At 41.9% G+C, this 21966-nt stretch overlaps 1 protein-coding gene across 22 annotated transcripts in view; it reads right to left on the bottom strand.

Annotated features, from left to right (window-relative positions):
* Positions 1-21966, bottom strand: part of ABI3BP (ABI family member 3 binding protein) — a 311874-nt gene that overhangs the window by 172550 nt on the left and 117358 nt on the right. For all 22 annotated transcript variants that reach the window (XM_075118479.1, XM_075118481.1, XM_075118468.1 and 19 more), the window contains one exon: positions 3699-3880. In XM_075118479.1, the coding sequence (XP_074974580.1) occupies positions 3699-3880 (182 nt within the window). The remainder of the gene's footprint in view (positions 1-3698; positions 3881-21966) is intronic.

Here is a 21966-nt window from a genome sequence, read left to right as displayed (position 1 = left end):
GATATTTTCTGTAGGAAACTAGATCCACAATAGCTCCTTCTGTTTTTGATAGTTTTGCTTTGTTTAAGTGTACAGGAAATCTCTCTGTATATGAATGGAACGAGTGGTATTTTTTTGTAGTTTACTTTCTTCCTTTTGTTCCCGTTTTCTTCCTTGGACTGCATTTTACTAGATCTTTTCTAATAGACTATGCTATTAATAATCTTCAACGCAATGTATTTTTATTAGAACTTTCTTCTTCCAAAAACATCATCTCACATGTATGAAATGTTCACTCAACTTACACTTGGACCATTAACTATTTAAACTGCTTCATGGTAATCTGAGTCATGATTTCAAATGTATTGACAAATAACCTACACTCATCATTTTTAATAAACTATACTTGAAAAAAAATTGGTCAGTTGCCATTCCTTTCCCACCATCCTGATGAACTATGAATTGAAAACTGGATTTGGTTGGTTAACTTTTTTCTCTGTCCCCACAGGGTTATCTAGTCCCCAGAGTTTTGTTTTGATAGTTGTTAACTCAGCACATCACTGAAAAGGCTCCTAAATGACTCAGGTTTCTTGCTATTATGGGGTTCTAGACTGCAGAGAGCAACGGCAATGACAACTCCCCAACGTTTAGCTGCTACAGTGGAGTCCACGGAAAAGACGTTAGGATTTCTTTCCCTAAAACTCAAATCAAATACAACTTTTGGTAAGAAAACATCCCTCACCTCGGCACAAAATCAGTCTCTGAAACCAAGTGCAAACACCCGTCTCTCCCTGCATACAGGAAATGGTCAGTGGATATAAAAGGAAGCTGCCCAAACATCATTGGTGGGCAAATATCAACACTCCAGACATTATAATGTGCAGTCGTTAGAGATACTGGGGACAGATACTGATCATGCTGAACTTCTACTGGCTTGAAGGTGCTCAAGCATCTCTCAGTATTTGTCCCATAGTTCCTTTCTTTCATTAATAAAGATCCCGAAGTGTTTGGGGATCCTTAGAAATTCAGTAAAAGCAGGCATCTGGGAATTCCCCTGACATAGGGGGTTCCCCTGGGTGATGCAGAGACAGAAGAAAGGCCCTCCAGTGCTTCCCCTGACAGCCCATGCTGTAGAGATGGGACTACTATAGGCTGCTGCAGTGACCTATAGGGATTGTGATAGCCTGCTGTAAATTAGAAGAGTTTCTGGGGCTGCTTTAAGTTATGCTGAGAGTCAGTATGGTCCCCATCCAGAATCTTGGGGACTTTTAGGTGGTGGAAAGTCACCCCACAGTTCCCCCCTCCTTGTCCTGAGCCATGCCAAGCTTCAACTTGGCCACAGTTTGAAATTGGAGCCCAATGTTTTTCTGAATCTCATCCAAAAATTGGACTGAAAATCTTACATAAATAAACTCTCTTATAAGTCTTTCTATTCTTCCTATTTCCAGTTGAAATAGAAATACTGAATACATATTTCCACGAGTGTTCACGACACTTTCTCTTTACACAAAGAGTACTTCAACCAGATATTCACTTTTATAAATGTTTGTGGAAAGTGAATTAAAAGGGGCTGTGAATGCCTGCAAATCAAATCTGTGATTTATTTAAACAAATGTTTGCAAAAAAAATTGTGTGTGTGTGCAGAGTTGGACTTGCTTTCTTTTCCAGTATAAAATTAAAGCTATTGTGCAACAGATGTTCCTATAATCAGCTGTGCAATTACTCATCAACTGGGATTTATTCAAATAAAGAGAAAATCTATTTGAAAATTTACAAGACAATCAACTTCCCTCAGATTTGCTTTTTGTTGGGAACTTGCATAATCCAGTGAAATAAGATTTGGGATAAGTGTCCTAGGTTGGTGGCTCAAATCCTGCCCAGGTCAATAGAGTCTCGTTACTATTTGACAGTTGCTCACTATAAAACAGGCATAACACCAACTCCCTACTTTACAGTGGTATTGCAAAGATAAATTAGTTAATGTTTGTGAGGCTTAAACATTAAAGTGATGAGAGCCATTGAAAAGCCACGAAGAAATGACTGGGGATTATTATCTCTGTGTTCAGGGTTTGAATGGTGTGCAGTAAGTCATATTGCAACCCATCAAATGAAGGAGAGCAAAAGAAATATTGAATTGCTGCCCCCATTTACTAAGTGCTATCCATCCTGTGCACTGAATTTGGCAGGGATCCTACAGAGAAAGCAGTAGGCCAGATTCCACAGAATGCTCCACGCTCCCTTTACACTGGTTCAGAGTCATAAGAGATTCAAAAGGGGCAGATTTAACCCTGGGGGAATTCTCCCAGATCAGTGTGGTACAGAACTGCTTCAGTGGTAGAGCTGTTTGGGAATTTTTTGACTTAGTGTTTTTTTCATCAGAAAATTTGCTGTCTCTATGAAAATCTGATTAAAGACACATTTGGGAGATACAGAGAAAGCACATGAGTGCATATACATAAGTGCACTTTGCAAAGTCTCTTCATTTGGCCAAATCAGAGTAAGTTTTCACCAGAGCACTGAAAGGATGTTTCAGTGAAGGGAGAACTATTTGTGAGCCAGAATTCAACTTTATTATTACTACTACTATGTATACTGTGATAGTGCCTAACAGACCAGGACCCCATGGTACTAGGTACTGTACAAACACAGAACAAAAACACAGTCCCTGCCCAACCTACTACCAATTTGAAATAAATAGTGAAATTCCCATTAATAGCACACGGAGCAAGGCTGGCTCCAGCCAACAGCGCAGCCGTACGTGGGCAATACTTCAAATTGCCCCAGTCCCATCACTGTTCCAATTATGCTGACTGGCAACATGTTCTTCTGTTGTTTGTAACTTGAATGGAAAATGTTTCAATTAGGCAGATAACAGCATTTTAAGCAGTATTTCAAGTTTTACAGATTCCTATAAAATATGCTATAGACAGAGCTGAAATTTATTCACATGACTGACTACCCAACATGCCAAAGAACTGGTCTATAATAGATTACTTTAAAAGAATAAAAGAAAGTTTGCTGACAAATTAGATTCATAGATACTAAGGTCAGAAGGGACCATTATGATCATCTAGTCCGACCTCCTGCACAATACAGGCCACAGAATCTCACCCACCCACTCCTGTGAAAAACCTCACCTATGTCTGAGCTATTGAAGTCCTCAAATCATGGTTTAAAGCCTTCAAGGAGCACAGAATCCTTCAGCAAGTGACCCATGCCCCATGCTACAGAGGAAGGCGAAAAACCTCCAGGGCCTCTTCCAATCTGCCCCGGAGGAAAATTCCTTCCTCACCCCAAATATTGCAATCAGCTAAATCCTGAGCATCTGGGCAAGATTCACCAGCCAGATACTACAGAAAATTCTTTCCTGGGTAACTCAGATCCCACCCCATCTAACATCTCATCACAGGCCATTAGGACTATTTACCATGAATATTTAAAGATCAATTAATTACCAAAATCATGTTATCCCATCATACCATCTCCTCCATAAACTTATCGAGTTTATTGTTAATGCCAGATAGATCTTTTGCCCCCACTGCTTCCCTTGGAAGGCTATTCCAAAACTTCACTCCTCTGATGGTTAGAAACCTTTGTCTAATTTCAAGTCTAAACTTCCCAATGACCAGTTTATATCCATTTGTTCTTGTGTCCACATTGGTACTAAGCTTAAATAATTCCTCTCCTCTAAGTTCAAGGAAATACTGCTAAGTACTTACTAGATAGGATGGTTTTGTGATTGAAAATCTTGCTCCAAATCCCATCTTCTGTGTTGTCTTTAACTCCAAATTCATAAGGCGTGTTGGGCTTCAGATTCTCCACCACTGTCTCCGTAATTGGACAAAGCTGAAAACCCCATTTCTTGTTTTTATCCTTTTCCCTGTAGCGAACTGTATAAAATCTGTTCAACAGAAATGAAAGAACTATTCTTCACAAAGAGGAAACCAATTCAAATGAATATTTTCTTAAAAGAAGGTTTTCCACTCTTTCATATATCTATATAATTTGGGATGAGAGAAGGTTTTCCTTGTGGGTTTCTAGAGAAAGTGGTATGAAATTTCTTGAACATCCTGAAAGATTTTCTATACAAAAGGCCAGTTCTCTTGTTTTTCCAGCCCCTTTGAGTCACCAGAGCAGCACAAAGATGCTGGGAAAGCCACTGTATCTCCCAAGCTGGGGTAAAGCCAGCTTAGCCAGTTTCTATCTAAGCACGTTCCCCACCCTGCAACTCTCAGTAGAGGGGATGCATTGGGAGTAGGAGTGAGTGTAGCGAGAGTGTTAATGTGTGTAACTAGTCTCCTCTTTCGGACAAGCCCCTTTGTTGGCCATAGCCAGCAGGCTTACTTTATACAGCCCCTGTGGTGCTCTCTAACATATGCCAGAACCAGGGCCAGTGCGCTACTGGCCCCTGGAATCAGGGAGGCACAAGCAACTCCTAGCAATCTCTCTCCCCGACAAGAAAATCCTGAATACAGCAGAGAGTCTGGCCCTACATATTTTTAAGGAAGTATAGTAAATAAATAGTATTTTAGGCTTATATATGTTTCATCCAAGGATCTCAGAGAGCTTTAATGTGAAGTTCAATATTATTGCACACACTTTACAAATGGGGAAACTGAGGCATTACCTTCTGCAGTCTAAAATGTAGTATGTAGGGAGGAAGACAGGAGGAACTTTGAAATTAAAAACATATTCCAATAGGATTTGCCAGATTCCTTTCCTACCCAATCCACCATCCTGAAAAATGATGACTGTGATGTTAATGAGTATGAATCACCGTAATATAAACTTTGGAACTAAACTCACATAGCTTGCCATAGCTTCTCATATTTAATATACACACTACTTTACTGCCAAGGTTTGTGGGGGAATGCAAAGATATTTGGCAGCATTTTAACTGAAGGACTGCTGAAACTTGTTAGACATACCATGAATAAATAAGTTTAATTTCCTCAAAAGTCTAACATTTTCATCAACAGGAAAGGCATACATTCTGTCCAGTGGTATTTTTCCTCATTTGAAAAATGACATCAGAAAGAACTTAAGGACATATTAAAAATATTTTCCTACATGACAACGAATCACTCAGAAATCACTAAAAGCAAAAAAAAAAAAAAAAAGAGATCTGATTTTTGATTTGATTAAGGAGGTTTGATCCATATTATGTACGAAGAAAGGTGGGAGGGAGATCACAGGAAGAAAGGAACCTTAGGAAAACAATACAAATTTCTCTTTAATCTACTGCAAAGGTCTAGTGGTCTCTCTCTCTCTCCTGACATCCATCTCCACCCTCTGACAAACAGAGGCTAGGGACACCATTCCTTACCCTTCCTGGCTAATAGCTATTAATGGACATAACCTCCATGAATTTATCCAGTTCTCTTTTAAACCCTGTTATAGTCCTAGCCTTCACAACCTCCTCAGGCAAGGAGCTCCACAGGTTGACTGTACGCTGTGCGAAGAACTTCCTTTTATTTGTTTTAAAACCTGCTACCCATTAATTTCATTTGGTGGCCCCTAGTTTTTATATTATGGGAACAAGTAAATAACTTTTCCTTATTCACTTTCTCTACATCACTCATGATTTTATATACCTCTATCATATCCCCTCTTAGTCTCTCCTTTTCCAAGCTGAAAAGTCCTAGCCTCTTTAATCTCTCCTAATATAGGACCCGTTCCAAACTCCTAATCATTTTAGTTTCCCTTTTCTGAACCTTTTCTAATGCCAGTATATCTTTTTTGAGATGAGGGGACCACATCTGTATGCAGTATTCAAGATGTGGGCATACCATGGATTTATATAAGGGCAATAAGATATTCTCCCTCTTATTCTCTATCCCTTTTTAAATGATTCCTAACGTCCAGTTTGCTTTTTTGATTGCCGCTGCACACTGTGTGGACATCTTCAGAGAACTATCCACGATGACTCCAAGATCTTTCTCCTGATTAGTTGTAATTAAATTAGCCCTCCTCATATTATATGTATAGATGGGGTGATTTTTTTCCAATGTGCATTACTTTACATTTATCCACATTACATTTCCTTTGCCATTTTGTTGCCCAGTCACTTAGTTTTGTGAGATCTTTTTGAAGTTCTTCACAGTCTGCTTTGGTCTTAACTATCTTGAGCAGTTTAGTATTGTCTGCAAACTTTGCCACCTCACCGTTTACCCCTTTCTCCAGATCATTTATGAATAAGTTGAATAGGATTGGTCCTAGGACTGACCCTTGGGGAACACCAGTAGTTACCCCTCTCCATTCTGAAGTTTAAAGTCATTGTATCCTGGTTAACTTTATTTCATGGGCCTAAAATAACATAGCCAAGGCATGAACCCTCCCACGCCAATTTTACAGCAGAGTGGCTGTAGCGAGGGTTATTGTGAAAGGTGGCTGCTGAATCTAGGGAACATTTTACTTCATTACTAAAATACACCCAAAGGCAAGCTGCAGTTCACAGCAGTTTCCTTCACAACTTTAAGGAGCTGGGTTGACTTTTTCTGTGTGTTTAACCTGCACACTGTTAATATTTTTTCAACAGATTTAAATGGGATTGGGAATTTAGGTCTACTGATGGCATGTCATATTGCAATCCTTTGCGAACTGCTGACTAGTTTCCTGTCTACAGGATGGCAAATTGTGGGCAGGATTCATGATAGGGGTGAGAGTTAGATACACTTCACTGACAAGTTTAGCAACTAAAATGTATTTCTATTTGTTGTACAAACAAGTTCATGACTGCTTGTGGTTATTAGATACCATGAAATTTTTCGTTAGACAAGATCCTCATCAAATTCAAATTCTTAAATTCGCCTAAATTTCTCCTGCACTCTCATCTGGATACAGTATTATTCACGTCCACCCTGAAGAGGAGTGGACATGCCTAATCTGATTGGTGCCAGGTCACGATGCCTGCAGTGCGGACCTGGGCCCACCGTCACGGGACGAGACATGCAGCTGTGGGGTGAGTGCTGGATGTGCTTGGTCTCCAAACCACTTTCAAGATTTCACAGACTTTATTTAAATCCATGCTTTCTGTTCCCATCTGTGACCATCATATCAAAATCGTAGCCTTCTCTATAACAAGTCATCATGGGCTGTTGAGACATTTAATTTATGTTTGTGCAGCACTTTGAAATCCCTCAATGAAAAATACTAAGAACAAAGTATAATTGTTTATGTATTTTCAAATTTTAGAAAGACCTAGTGATATTTATTTTCTATTCCCTGCAACTCATTTGCTGTCTTTTACTCCCACAACAGTTTATAGAACCAATGCTATTTTCATCTTTAGAACATTTAAAACACTAGTAGCTATCTATGGTACTCATACAATCCCCATCACCACAGTATCTGAACACCTCAAAATCTTTAACATATTTATCCTCACAACACCCCTGTGAAGTAGGGAAGTGCTACTATCCTCATTTTACAGATCGGCCACAGAGAAACTAAGGCACTTGCCCAAGGTCACACAGGAAGTCAGCAGAAGAACAGGGAATTGAACCCAGTCTTATGGTAGCACCCCAACCACTGGACCAGTCTTTCTCCTTTTAATAATACAGACAGAACACACAGCAAGTTAACTTATGAGAGGGGAGGAGATTACTAATTGGTACACTGACCTGACTGCCCCACACGCATTTTGGCCCAATGTATTTAAAAGTAAAGGGAGGGGTGTCGCTGCCAGAGAGGGTTGGAATAACTGTCCCTCACCAGTCCCTAGTGTTTGACTTAAGAAATTGGTTGACAAAGAAGACCACCACTGCCATCTGCTGTTCTTGTGGCCTGGGGGCTTTCTTTTCACATATGCTGTTAATTAAATCAGCCATCGGAATTGGAGAGAGTGTAGCAGACAGACGAATAGGATGGCTTCAAAGGAACTACTGGGCACAATCCTTGCAGCAGCAGAAACTTTCTTAGAATGGGGGAAAGAATTTCCCACTTTTCTCCATCTCTGTTGGTCCTCTGCCCTTCACCCAGGGACCCTTGCTGCTTAAATTAGCCCTTGATCCCTACAGGACAGAGATGGCAGCCCCAGTGTCAAAGAAGATTTAATTGTCATTTTCATTTCTTTCCTTCATCTTTTTACCCCTCCCTCAATAATTTTTTTGTTTTAGCTAAAATCAGGCAATCAGCAACCACAATTAAAAGGCCTGTATGCAATAAAATTAGACTTATATGAATTTCCTTGTACCACTGATATACACACATGCATAAAGAAAACCTACAGGTTTTGCACTGGAATTTCCAACAGAAGTTGACAACCCAGATTTTGTCTTTTTGGAAAGATATTGGGAGACCACACTGCAGATCCGCATGCTTAATTTGTAATGAAAGAAGTGCTGGGGCTCAAGCAATTAGGTGCCAGGGCTCAAACAATTTTTTTTACATTCATAACTGATACAGCAAGCACAGAGGTGCCAGAGCTATTGTCAAGGTTCCTCCCCCACTCTGAACTCTAGGGTACAGATGTGGGGACCTGCATGAAAAACCTCCTAAGCTTATCTTTACCAGCTTAGGTCAAAACTTCCCCAAGGTACAAAATATTCCACCCGTTGTCCTTGGACCGGCCGCTACCACCACCAAACTAATACTGGTTACTGGGGAAGAGCTGTTTGGACGCGTCCTTCCCCCCAAAATACTTCCCAAAACCTTGCACCCCACTTCCTGGACAAGGTTTGGTAAAAAGCCTCACCAATTTGCCTAGGTGACTACAGACCCAGACCCTTGGATCTTAAGAACAATGAACAATCCTCCCAACACTTGCACCCCCCCTTTCCTGGGAAATGTTGGAATAAAAGCCTCACCAATTTGCATAGGTGACCACAGACCCAAACCCTTGGATCTGAGAACAATGAAAAAGCATTCAGTTTTCTTACAAGACGACTTTTAATAAAAATAGAAGTAAATAGAAATAAAGAAATCCCCCCTGTAAAATCAGGATGGTGGATATCTTACAGGGTAATTAGATTCAAAAACATAGAGAACCCCTCTAGGCAAAACCTTAAGTTACAAAAAAGATACTCAGACAGAAATAGTTATTCTATTCAGCACAATTCTTTTCTCAGCCATTTAAAGAAATCATAATCTAACACATACCTAGCTAGATTACTTACTAAAAGTTCTAAGACTCCATTCCTGGTCTATCCCCGGTAAAGACCAGCATATAGACAGACTATAGACAGACACACAGACCCTTTGTTTCTCTCCCTCCTCCCAGCTTTTGAAAGTATCTTGTCTCCTCATTGGTCATTTTGGTCAGGTGCCAGCGAGGTTACCTTTAGCTTCTTAACCCTTTACAGGTGAGAGGAGCTTTCCCCTGGCCAGGAGGGATTTCAAAGGGGTTTACCCTTCCCTTTATATTTATGACAGCTATAAACTGCCAAGCCTAGAGGTGCCAGGGCTCAGCCCTGGTAAGCCCTGGCACAAATTAAGCACTGGGTCCAGAAGGATTGATAGGATGAGGGGGTAAAATGGGGGTGTTTCCACAGGAAAGTGTGTGTGGAGTGCACACACGCATACACATACACCTTTGCAGCCACACAGATAAAGCATTGCTCCCTATACACAGCCCCAACACCCCACAAGTTATTCCTACCCCTTAAGCGGGAACAATGGGCCAAAGAGTAGGTAATACATTATATATAGAGAAAATATATTACTGAATCTTTTGCAGCATTCCATTCCCCCTCCCCCGCCCACACACATATACTTCCCCTCACCCTCAATAGTTGGAATTTTGGGTTTGTATTTTAAATACATCCCTATTGAAATTCCCTCCTCCCTTCAAAATAAAAGACTTGGAGAGGAATTGGGGTGGAGGGAAGGCAGATTAGTAAATCATTTTAAAAAAAGAAAAAAGTAGAAAGTTATCACTATTTAACAGCTAAGTATGTGCACATTCCTGTATTTCTCAGGGTAAAGCCTGACATCAGCCCTTGGTGGTACTGCTGTCCCCAATACAACGCAAACAGCAACGGATAATTCAAATAAAACATTACTGTAGCTGTCACAAATCCCGGCTCTTCCCTGTGTGAACCTGTAATATTTGAAGATAATACTTCAACCACTGTTGCAAAGTCTGGTTTTATTTGTAATCAGCAAGAAGACATACCTCCCTCCCCTTTATCAGGGCTTTCAAGAAGAGACATACTAGGTGGGAGTTTATTTAAGAGCAGGTTTGTTACTGTTTAAAAATCTGTCTATATCTGCCTGCCCACAATTGTTAGATTCACAACTCTGGCATAAGTTTTTCTTTTTTGGAGGGTGCACTTTAATCAGAAAATACTGTATCTTGTGTCCAGAAAATCTATTTCTGTTTCAGTCAACATTGCTTAAAACATCTCAGGGTTCACTCAGTGTTGTATTCCAACTGAATACATTATGATACTTCTGATGCCCCATAATAATGAATCTCTCATAGACAGTATTTTCCCAGGTCTCGGGTTGCACCTAAATAGAGTACTTCAACAGATCTCTTGGAGTGCAGGGGGCAAGGAAGAGGCACTTCACCCTCCACCTACACAGATATTCCATTCCATCAGAAAACAACTAAACCAGGCACCTAAAAAGCCCAGCCACTGAGACAGTACAAAATACAGAAGCTGTAAACAGAAGAGAAGTATTGTCACAGTCAGTTGACAGCTTGATGATGCACACAGCTCCCCAGGAAAATGAGCAGGGTAAAGAAACATACAGCCTAAGAGCAAGCAGCAGCATGTTAGTCAGGTTAATGGTCTCCAAGGCCAAGAAGGACCACTGTGATCATCTAGTCCGACCTCCAGTATAACACAAGCCACAGAACCTCCCCAAAATAATTTCTTTTGAACTAGAACGTATCTTTGGAAAAAACATCCAATCTTGATTTAATAACTGGGGTTACTCAAAGTGGCCCTCCTATAAATAGGTTTTTAAAAATCCAGGAAGTGATCATTCTTGAAATTCCCATCAGCAAGGTGATATTCTGACCTGGGAAAAAGGCACACAGCTCCCATTGAAGGCAATAGTATAAGAGAAAAAGAAAGAAAAGAGGGCAAAAAACACCTCTTCATTCAAAGAAAATCTCTTGGGCCTGATTGTCCTCTGCCTTGCAAACTGTAGAGTCATTTACACCTGTGAAAAGAGAGTGTAAAACATTTCTATTGTGATTAAAAGGCTTTTTACACTTCTTTAGTACTCAGTGAACACAGAATGTGAATAACTCCACAAGATGCAAAGCACCGGAGATTGAGGCCTCTATTATGTAATACTTAGCTTAGTCCCAGTCTTTATATACCTAATACATAAAATGACTGAATAGCGAGCATTTCAAAAGAGTGCATGCAATACATCCAAGTGATTTGAAATATGTTCCACTCTTCCTCCTTGGGAGGAGTGGTAGATACGCTGGAGGGGAGGGATAGGATACAGAAGGACCTAGACAAATTGGAGGATTGGGCCAAAAGAAATCTGATGAGGTTCAATAAGGATAAGTGCAGGGTCCTGCACTTAGGACGGAAGAACCCAATGCACAGCTACAGACTAGGGACCGAATGGCTAGGCAGCAGTTCTGCGGAAAAGGACCTAGGGGTGACAGTGGACGAGAAGCTGGATATGAGTCAGCAGTGTGCCCTTGTTGCCAAGAAGGCCAATGGCATTTTGGGATGTATAAGTAGGGGCATAGCGAGCAGATCGAGGGACGTGATCGTTCCCCTCTATTCGACATTGGTGAGGCCTCATCTGGAGTACTGTGTCCAGTTTTGGGCCCCACACTTCAAGAAGGATGTGGATAAATTGGAGAGAGTCCAGCGAAGGGCAACAAAAATGATTAGGGGTCTGGAACACATGACTTATGAGGAGAGGCTGAGGGAGCTAGGATTGTTTAGCCTGCAGAAGAGAAGAATGAGGGGGGATTTGATAGCTGCTTTCAACTACCTGAAAGGGGGTTCCAAAGAGGATGGCTCTAGACTGTTCTCAATGGTAGCAGATGACAGAACGAGGAGTAATGGTCTCAAGCTGCAGTGGGGGAGGTTTAGATTGAATATTAGGAAAAACTTTTTCACTAAGAGGGTGGTGAAACACTGGAATGCGCTACCTAGGGAGGTGGTAGAATCTCCTTCCTTAGAGGTTTTTAAGGTCAGGCTTGACAAAGCCCTGGCTGGGATGATTTAACTGGGAATTGGTCCTGCTTCGAGCAGGGGGTTGGACTAGATGACCTTCTGGGGTCCCTTCCAACCCTTATATTCTATGATTCTATCTAGAGACTTACTTTTGCTTCTACCAACACAAGCTCTGCGACTGTTTTGGGGAGCTGAAGTAGGCCCTACATTCTGAAACATGCATACAAACCATTTTGATTCAGCCAGAAAGGCATTGTCTTTCCAATGCGCCAATAATCAATGACTTCACTGCCATGAGCCCAATTAGAGGGACAAGGTGGGCCAGGCAATTTATTGCACCAACTTCTGTTGGTGAGAGAAACAAGCTTGTGAACTTACACAGACCTCTTCTTCAGGTCTGGGCCATAAAATAGTGTAATATTAAACAAATGGAGGTCATTTCAGTGCGATTAAATTTCTGTTCAAAGAAACGTAGTCACATTTTGAAAATATACCACTGAATTATAACACATTTGTGCCTGATTTCTCTTAAACTAGCTGTTGTTACTTGCAATACCTACAATTTATATAACAAAGATTAGAGAAATTATTTACTCTACTTTTATCTGATAAGCGTTTACATATAGTCTCCCCTGCATACATATGTTTCCCCTGTATAGTTGTTCTGTTACAGTAGTCAGTTTTCTGACAGAGTTAGAGCCACATGGTCTGTATATAAGAGACAAAAACTATCAAAGCAGTTCCCAGTGTAACTCCCTATTTTATGTGGCCATTCTAAAACATTCACCTCTTTGGCTAAAATTTTTAGCAAAATGACTTCAATTGTTTATAGTATGAGAGAACTGCAAAAAGCACAGTTTCCCCTGCTTAAAAAAACGCTCAACATATTTTCTCCCAAAGCAACATCATAAAAGTCACTGAACATTGAAACTTCAAACTCAGTGTGTTAATAGTCTCCACTGAGGAACTCTGCTGAGTATGAAAATACAACAGCGGACTGAGTATCTTCAGTAGAAAATTAAGTTGTTAGCTGTGCACTTAAAAACACTGTTAGATATTTACAGCTGGATACGTTCAGCTAGCTATTTGGATTTAAAGAGTTTTATAAGTGCTGCTGGTAATGCTGGCAGAATCATTATGCTCCATGAGGCAACAAAATGCTCTGGATCTTTTTTCATTCCTCTCCTTGCCCCCCCCCCCCATCCCCTCCTTCTTTAAATATCTACAGGAGGAAATTAAATGAGAGGAAAAAAATCTCTTGCAGATGCAATATTAAGACAGTTAATAGCACAAACAAAAATTTAAGAAACGCAAATTTGTCACAGAGTGTTTTACTCAGCCTTGGTGCATATAATACTCTCTATTCCTATTTTTCTGATTGAAGATCAAACTGTGTCTGTTGGGGACAGGTCTGTGTTGGGCACGGTGTGGAGCTGATCTGACACACTGGGGGATGTTCAGGAAGGGTTGCACCACAGTAGAGACTCTTTCACAGACCTCCAGGGAGAATAAATATATTGCTCACACAATGTGCTCCCCCTCCTTGAACAGCAAGCTCCACCACAGCCCATCCACACCCTTAAATCTTGAGGATGGCTTGTGTCCCCAGAGGCACTAGACAGGAGCTGGGCCTTGCGCTGCCCAGTGTACAAAGACTAGTTGTGCTTAGCACTTTGCCTGGGGAGCACAAAAGGAAGACAGAGGAAGGCACCTTTGACCTCCCTTCTACTCCACAGAGTGACCTCTTGTATACCATAAAAAATAGGGGATGTGACATGTGGCTGAGTTAACACCACTGGTGGAACCTTAACATTAGCACTTCCTGACTTTGGGTAATGTTTAACTGTGTAACCATAAAACCGCGTTAGCAGTTTTTTTCATTTAAGACATTAAATTAATACTATTGTCTATGTACATCCCTACAGTTTTAAGGCAGTGACCAAAATTTTTCAATCACTTCTGGTAGATCACAGCCTTAGAGATTGACCCTGCAAAGAGCTGAGCGCTACCTAAATGCATCTTCTATCGCTTCTCTGGGCATTGAGGGCACTGATAGCCTTGCAAGAGGCATTCAGCTCCCTGATGGAGCAAGTCCTTAATCTGGTAAATTGTGAAAAAGGTTGGAGGAATATGCAGCAATATGAAAACAATACTAAGAACTGGCACAGATAATGTTCCTGTCAATATGGATACAGAGTGTACAAATATGTATTCATTTGGCTTGTGATTAACATCATGTATCTGCAGAACATGAATGCAAATTTCACTGGAATAAATAAAACAATGCCAATAAAGTCAACGATGTCCCTGGGAATAAAGCACCTATTCATTCAATACTCCAGCATGCCAGCTACTCACAGGGCCAAATTCATCAAATGTGTAATTCCACTGAAGTTGACAGAGTTACGCAATGGATGAACTTGGCCAATGAACTCATGCTTTACCATATGTTTTCCATCTCCAAAGTCAGTGTCCAGTAGCCGGTTCCAAAGCAACTAGCCTATATTATGCACCATTTGTATAACAGCTTAATGTCCATTCGGACATCTGTCAGATGGTAAAATTTGAGACTGAGAACACTGACTCTGTTTCAGATCATTCAAAGGTAGAAATTAAAACCCCTTATGTGGACACTAATGCACATCTCTTGCTAAGAAATCACATTTACCACACAATGCACGTAACCAACCGGCACAGAGGTTAACCACTGCACAGAAACCTTAACACTTCACAGATGATTAGATTTATGTGTTTCAAAATCTGATATTAGCTAGAATTGGCCACAGTGAAACATCTCAAAAATGTATTTTGTAAAGTAAGTCACCCTACACCTGAAATAAAAGCTGATGCCGGTGCGTCACTTGAACAATATTTACTTTGATACTTCTTAAAATGGTATCAATGAGTTATTTATTGGATAACTTTGTGAACAGAGTTGGCAGAAAAAAGTGAACCCCTTTCTGCAAAAAACCTGGTATTTCTGGGGGAAAAATCACCTCAAACCGGTCAAAATGTCAGAAACACAAAGTTTTTCATAGAAGGGGTTCAAAAGAAAAATTCTATTTCAGATGAACTACAATGAACTTTTTCAGCCTGCTGGGAAGAGACTTACAGCTTGGCTGCTGGAGAGGCCAAGAGTATGGGCACTCAACCTCCCTGTCTCCCCACTTCCCTCCCACCTGCAAGCTCTGGGTCCTGACAGGCAGAGTGTCTGGGTATTCAGCCTCACCATCAACATCTCTCCAGCTCCAGGAGCCATATAGGTAGAGAGCTATGACTCTGGGGCTTTTTGCCTCACCATCTCCCAGAGCTGGAGGGATGAAGGGAAGCAGCCCTCCGGGAAAGCTTCTGTTAATTTCACTGGGAGAAAGTGAAATTGAGAAAACCCTTCCAGGTGGACATAGCCATGGAGCCATTGTTTGGATTTTTCTTGACAGAATATTGAATTTTTTTCAGTAAAATTTAGGTTTTCTCGTGGGAAATTTCAGTTTAGCAAAAAGGGCATTTTTAGTTGGAAAATCGTTCCAGTGAAGAGTTTTCCAAAAGCTCTACTTCTAAATGCTTTTTTCTAAAAGAGATTATTGGCTTTACTAGCCCTGCACCTGGGAAATGTCTGTGAATCACCCTTATATCTATCGCAATTGTTCTATATGAATGTGACATCTTAACACTTTGTTTTAACATTTTATAGCTGTGAGATCGTAAACCTTGTAAGTTAACTCACAGGACAGCAATTTTAGTTTATTTACTGGAGACTACTACACTATATACAGTTGAATTTGACCTCTGCTTGAAACTATAGAAACATATACTGTATATTAAATCTTCTTCTTTGGCTATCCCTCAATGCAAGGATGATGTCTGCCAAGGGGGTTCATTGGTGGGTTTTTAAGTGGCTGAGGAGCCCAATTCGTGCCCTGCAGATTTTCCCACAGAAGTGACAGGTGTAATCTTGGAGGAGACATAGCTGTTGGCTGGACTGTTGTGCCCTTTCTTTCCTCCTTTGTTGCTTCTCTGTCTCATGAGCACGTCTGTTCTCCTCCAAGTGAACTGTGGCTTGGTGTATGGGGTGATGCCACTGTGTTCTGTTCCGCGCCGAGTGCTCCCAGTTTGTTGGGTTGATGCCTCCGAGTATGTCTTTGAAGCACTTCCACTGCCCTCCATGACTTAACTGAGAGAAGAGTACTTGTTTCGGGAGGCGAGTGTCAGGCATACATACACAGTGGCCAATCCAGCGGAGTTTGTGTTTCATGACCTGCGCTGCTATACTGCTGACGCTGGCTGCAGAGAGAACGCGGATGTGAGTGCGTCGGCCTTCCCAGCTGATCCTGAGATTCCTCCTGAGGCAGCGCTGCTGGAACCACGCCAGCTGCTTGAGATGTCGTCTGTGGGTTACCCAGGTCTCACACCCATAAGAGAAAGGTGGAGAGGACAACTGCCTTGTAAACCACTATCTTGGTGCCGGTTTGCAGATCCCTGTCATTGAAGACTCATTTGAGTAGTCTTCCAAAGGATGTGCTGGCACAACGGATCCTGTATTCAATGTCTGTGTCAATTCTGGCTGTTTGGGATCTGCCAAGGTATGGAAAATGGTCCACATTTTCCAGGGGTTCTCCGTTGATGGTGATTTGTGGAGTACAAAGAGTAGTTTGACGGCTGGTAGAGTACCTTGGTTTTCCCGATGTTGAGAGAGAGAACCAGGCTGTGATAGACATCGGCAAAAAGATTTAGGATACTTTGCAGGTGGGCCTGTGTGTGTGTGTGTGTGTGTGTGTAAGAATGACACAGTCATCTGCATTCTCGTAATCTTAGATTTTTTTTGGAGATGTTAGAGATTGAGGTGTATCGTTCATACGATACTCAACCCCGATTCCATCAGGGAGGGATTCATGGATGAGAATCAGGATCACGGCAAGGTAAATGGGGAAGAGTGGAGTTCCTCGGCAAGGGAGAGAAAGTGGTTTAGTAGGATCCGGGCAAAGATCCTACTAGGAGGGAAATACTTCTATAGTTCTCACACAAAAGGTTTGTCCCCTTTCTTGAATATTGTAACAATGTTGGCAGTCTTAAAGTTGGGTGGAATTTCTTCATAGGTCCAGATTTTGTCGAGGAGTTGGTAAAATTTGTGCTTGATAATTGTTCCACCAGCTTTAAAAACCTCAGCTGAGATGCTGTCTGGACCTGGTGCCTTGTGATTTTTTGTCTGGGTGATGGCACAATGGACTTCCTCAGAAGATGGGGGATCAGCAAGGTGTTCAGTTGCTTAGCATTGTGGAATAGACTTGATGGTGTCTTCAGAGACCATGGATTTGCAGTTTACTAGGCTCTCAAAGTGCTCCTTCCAGAGTTGTTTAATGGCTACATTCTCCTTGAGGAGGGTGGATCCATCCTGAGAATGTAAGGGGGTTGGGCCTTTGGAGCTTGGCCAAAATACAGCTTTTGTTGCTTGAAAGAAGCTTCTCATGTCATCCTGCTCTACGAAACCCGGAATCTCAGAGGCCTTCTCTTGCCTCCACTTATTTTTGATGTCACATAGACTCCTTTGGACTTCGGCTTTGAGCAGGTGACAAGCCTCATGTTTTCATTGGTTGGAGGAATCGTTTTGCCAGTTACAGAATGCAGTTCTTTTCTGTTGAATTAATGCTAGGATTTCCTAAATGTTTTCGTCAAACCAGTCTTGGTGCTGATGAGTGGAATATCCTATAGTTTCAGCACATGCCCTGTGAATGGCATTTTTAAATCGATCCCAGTGCTCTCGAATGTCAATGATGTTATTGACAAGTTTGGGATGTTAGAGAGTTTCTCAGACAGGCTTTGCTGGAACGTCTCGCAGCTGGCTTGGTCTTGAAGTGCTTTGATATACTGCTTTTGATTAGTTTTTGGGTGTTTGCAGTGTGGTGGAGTGAGCAGCAGGTACATGACTGATCTTACTAATGGACAGACTGTTCAACAGTGATCTGCACCTCTCATGGCTCATGTTAAACGGACATCGACATAATGGGCTATGACTATAACATAGTCAAGGAGAAAAGGAGTACTTGTGGCACCTTAAAGACTAAACAATTTATTTGAGCATAAGCTTTCGTGAGCTACAGCTCGCTTCATTGGATGCATAAAGTGGAAAATACAGTGAGGAGATTTATATACGCACAGACCATGAAAAAAAGGGTGTTTATCATGCACATTGTAAGGACAGTGATCACTTAAGATGAGCTATTACCAGCAGGAGAGTGGGGTGGGGGGAGAGAAAATCTTTTGCAGTGATAATCAAGGTGGGCCATTTCCAGGAGTTAACAAGAACATCTGAGGAATGGGGGGGGGGGGGGAGGAATAAACAAGGGGAAATAGTTTTACTTTGTATAATGACTCAACCACTCCCAGTCTCTATTCAAGCCTAAGTTAATTGTATCCAATTTGCAAATTAATTCCAATTCAGCAGTCTCTCGTTAGAGTCTGTTTTTGAAGTATTTTTGTTGAAGAATAGTCACTTTTAGGTCAGAAATTGAGTGACCAGAGAGACTGATGTGTTCTCCGACTGGTTTATGAATGTTATAATTCTTGACATCTGATTTGTGTCCATTTATTCTTTTACGTAGAGACTGTCCAGTTTGACCAATGTACATGGCAGATAGTCAAGGAGGTGCCAGTGTTTGGACAGAGGATGTTTCCAGATGGTCTTAAATTTGTTACTCTACCTAAAGATGCTATTTGTGATAAGCAGGTTATGCTCCACACATTCGCTGAGAAGGAGAATACCACTGGCATTTACATTTCCCACCCCTTCTTTGCCTATTGTGCCACTCCAGAGTTGGGAATCCCGGTTGACTCTGGCACTGAAATCTCCCAAGGAGGATGAGTTTGTCTGCCTTAGGTGTGGCTGTGAGGACTGCATTCAAAGCTCTGTAAAACTGCTCCTTGTTGTCTTCCTCATCATCAAGTGTTGAGGCATATGCACTGATGACTGTGGCATATTGGTTGTTGCTGAGCTTGAGCCGAAGAGTCATGAGATGCTTACTGATCCCCATGGGAAGCTCCAAAAGCTGACTAGCGATCTTATTTTTGATGGCAAAGCCAATCCCATGAATGTGTCTCTCTTTAGGTGGCTTTCCTTTCCAAAAGAGGGCATAGCCACCTCCATCCCAGCCCGGGGCACCCACGCTTTCCCCATTCCCTCCCCATGATCCATCCCACACTACCTGTGGGGAGTGGGTGGGCTCTGTCCTCCTCCCGCTGCGCTGGAGACTTCTGAACACAGGGCTCTCCAGAACTGCAGTGGCAAAAGACCCCACACCAGCAGCTCCTCTGGCATGGCTGTACTGCCTCCAACCCCACTCCCCAACCACCCTTGTCCTCCAGCAGGGCTGCTGTACAGACCCCAGACAACAGACACAGGCACACCGCTGCATGGAAGGACTCGGGTCGGCAACCCCACATTCTGTTCCTCCTGTGTCTTTCCAGTATGGAGTACTGGCTATAAATATCTTACTGGTATGGTGTACTGTACCTCCCTACTTGCACCACTGTATATTAGAAAGGTACAACATTCACCCACTGCCAGGCATGCCAGCTGCCATTACCACATCAAAACAACAACAACAGAACCTTTCAGAGGAAAAAAAGCAACCAAAAAGTGCATGAACAAGTGCATACAAGTCAGCCATGTGCAAGACAGAAATTCCCTACCATGGTATGTTCCCTGTTCTCCTTTCCCAGTTTGCTGTACAATTGGCAAGGGGGGAGGGTAATGGAGACATCCACAGAGGAGGGAGGAAATACAGAGGATTGCATGGAGTTAAGTTGCCCTGGCTAGCCACTCATGCGACCTGACTACGTGGGCCACAGAGCCATGGAGCTTTCTAAGCTGTTTCTGGACTGAATCCCAGGGTCCCGCACAGGGGACACAGACCGTGGTATAGGCAATTCCGCAGGGGCTGGTACTCTTGTGACCATTAGTGATATCAGCTGCTCAAACAATTCTCTCTGTTGAGCTCTGTCCTCCTCCTTTAGCTGCCATTCCTGTTCCAGGAAATGCAAAGCAAGTGCCTGCTCTCATGCTGAAACCCTGTCCTCAAGCTGTGCAGCCAGCTTCTGCCTTTCCTCCTGCCTCTAGCCTAGGGTGACCAGATGTCCCGATTTTATAGGAACAGTCCCGATTTTGGGGGCTCTCTCTTATACAGGTACCTATTACCCCCAAACCCTGTCCCGATTTTTTACACTTGCTGTCCAGTCACCCTACTCTAGCCACAAGTCTGTCTTTGGTGCTGGACCTGCTTGTTGACTTTGTCCAGAACTTCAACCATAAGTTCACAGAAACACCTGCTCTTGTATTACTATAGAAATTCTCCAGTCTCCACTTTTTTGTTTATTCAGAGTAAAAATCAGAAAAATAGTCACTCAACCCTGATATGGACCCTGAGCACACTCAGTTGAAAACCCAGGATTTCTAAAATGGTGCCCTGGCAAAGAGTCAAGTATATATGTGTGTGTGGATCAGCAGAATCACAGCTCTAACGTAAAGGACAACAGTGAACATGTGCAAGACTGGAGGCTAGTGAGCATGTGCAATAAGGGTTGACAGAGAGGTCAGTTAACTGCACAGCTAGCTGGTCATAGCCCACTCATACCAGTCAGAACTCGTTTAGAAGGTCAGAGCTGTTAATCAGAACTCTGAAGTAATGGTTGCTACTGGGCATTTGTGAGTGAGGTAATTGCTTCTAAGAATAGAATTAGGTATATTAGGAAAGAGCCACAATGTAGCATAAAAGGCCAGCTGCCGGCAGACAGTTTCAGAGTTGAAGTTTGAGTCGCGGGGGGGGGGGGGGGGGAATTCAATCAGGAGCAGATGGAAGAGCAGGAAACCAGTGAGGAAAGCTAAAGGAAAGAAGTCAGAAAAGTTGTTGCCGAGAGAGAGAGAGAAGAAAACCAGAGCAGAACAAAGCTGGCTGATCAGGAGCTGAACAGCAACAGAGATTAAAGAAAAATACCAAAGAATTTATAAAGCAGCAACAGTGATTTTAAATGGATACCAATTAATTTATAAAGTAAGCTTGCCAATTTTTAGTGTAGTATAGTTTAGCATACATATTTAATATGTGTATGCTTTAAGTGTGCATCTGTTTTAATTGTAACTTATGTAAAACTTAAACTCAAATTTAAGATCTGCTGTCAATGATTTGTTACAAACTGGCCACTTGAAACCAATCGCTTTGCTTAGAATCATATGCCATTGTAGTTTGAATGCTCTTTAGCTAGCAATAAAGGATTTGTGTCCGGAACTGTGCATTTTGTTTAGGGTTTTAAAATACGCTGTGTTAGGGATTAATAGTTACAGTAATAAAAAGATTTTGTTTTGGAAAAGAATACTGCCAGTGTCAATTACTTTACTCGTTTATTGGAAGGTTATATCCGTGTTCTTTAATGTTTCCTTAACAACTCCGGAAACGTATACCTCCGCAAGAATAGACTTGGGGAGAGTAGGCAGGTTATTATATCAACATTACAAAATCCTTTTTTCAGGGTAACACTTAGAATGGTCCATGAAAGTATGTTGGGCCAGGCTTGTACTGCAGCGTGGGTGGGCTGTGGAGGTACTGGGTTTGGACTAGGACAAGACACAGAGGGTTATTGTCTCACATACCTCAGTGTATAAGCACAGAAAAAATCCTCATGGAATTTCAAGGACATAAAATGTTACTTTTCCAAATTAAACTTCACTAAGTTGTGAGACGGATACTTCCAACCACAGAAGCTCTCTGGACACAGCCTGGATAATCACAATAAAAAAAAAAATGCAGAGTCCACATTTTGGAGCACATAACTGATCTTGTAGTGCCCAATTGGCAAAGGGAGATGTTATCCAAACTGCCTGTGGGAAATCTGCAGTGTATGC

This window comes from Caretta caretta, chromosome 1 (genome assembly GCF_965140235.1).
Source record: "Caretta caretta isolate rCarCar2 chromosome 1, rCarCar1.hap1, whole genome shotgun sequence".
NCBI classification, from domain to species: domain Eukaryota; kingdom Metazoa; phylum Chordata; order Testudines; family Cheloniidae; genus Caretta; species Caretta caretta.
Note: the sequence above shows the minus strand (reverse complement) of the source record. Positions and strands in the feature narration are given on the sequence as shown.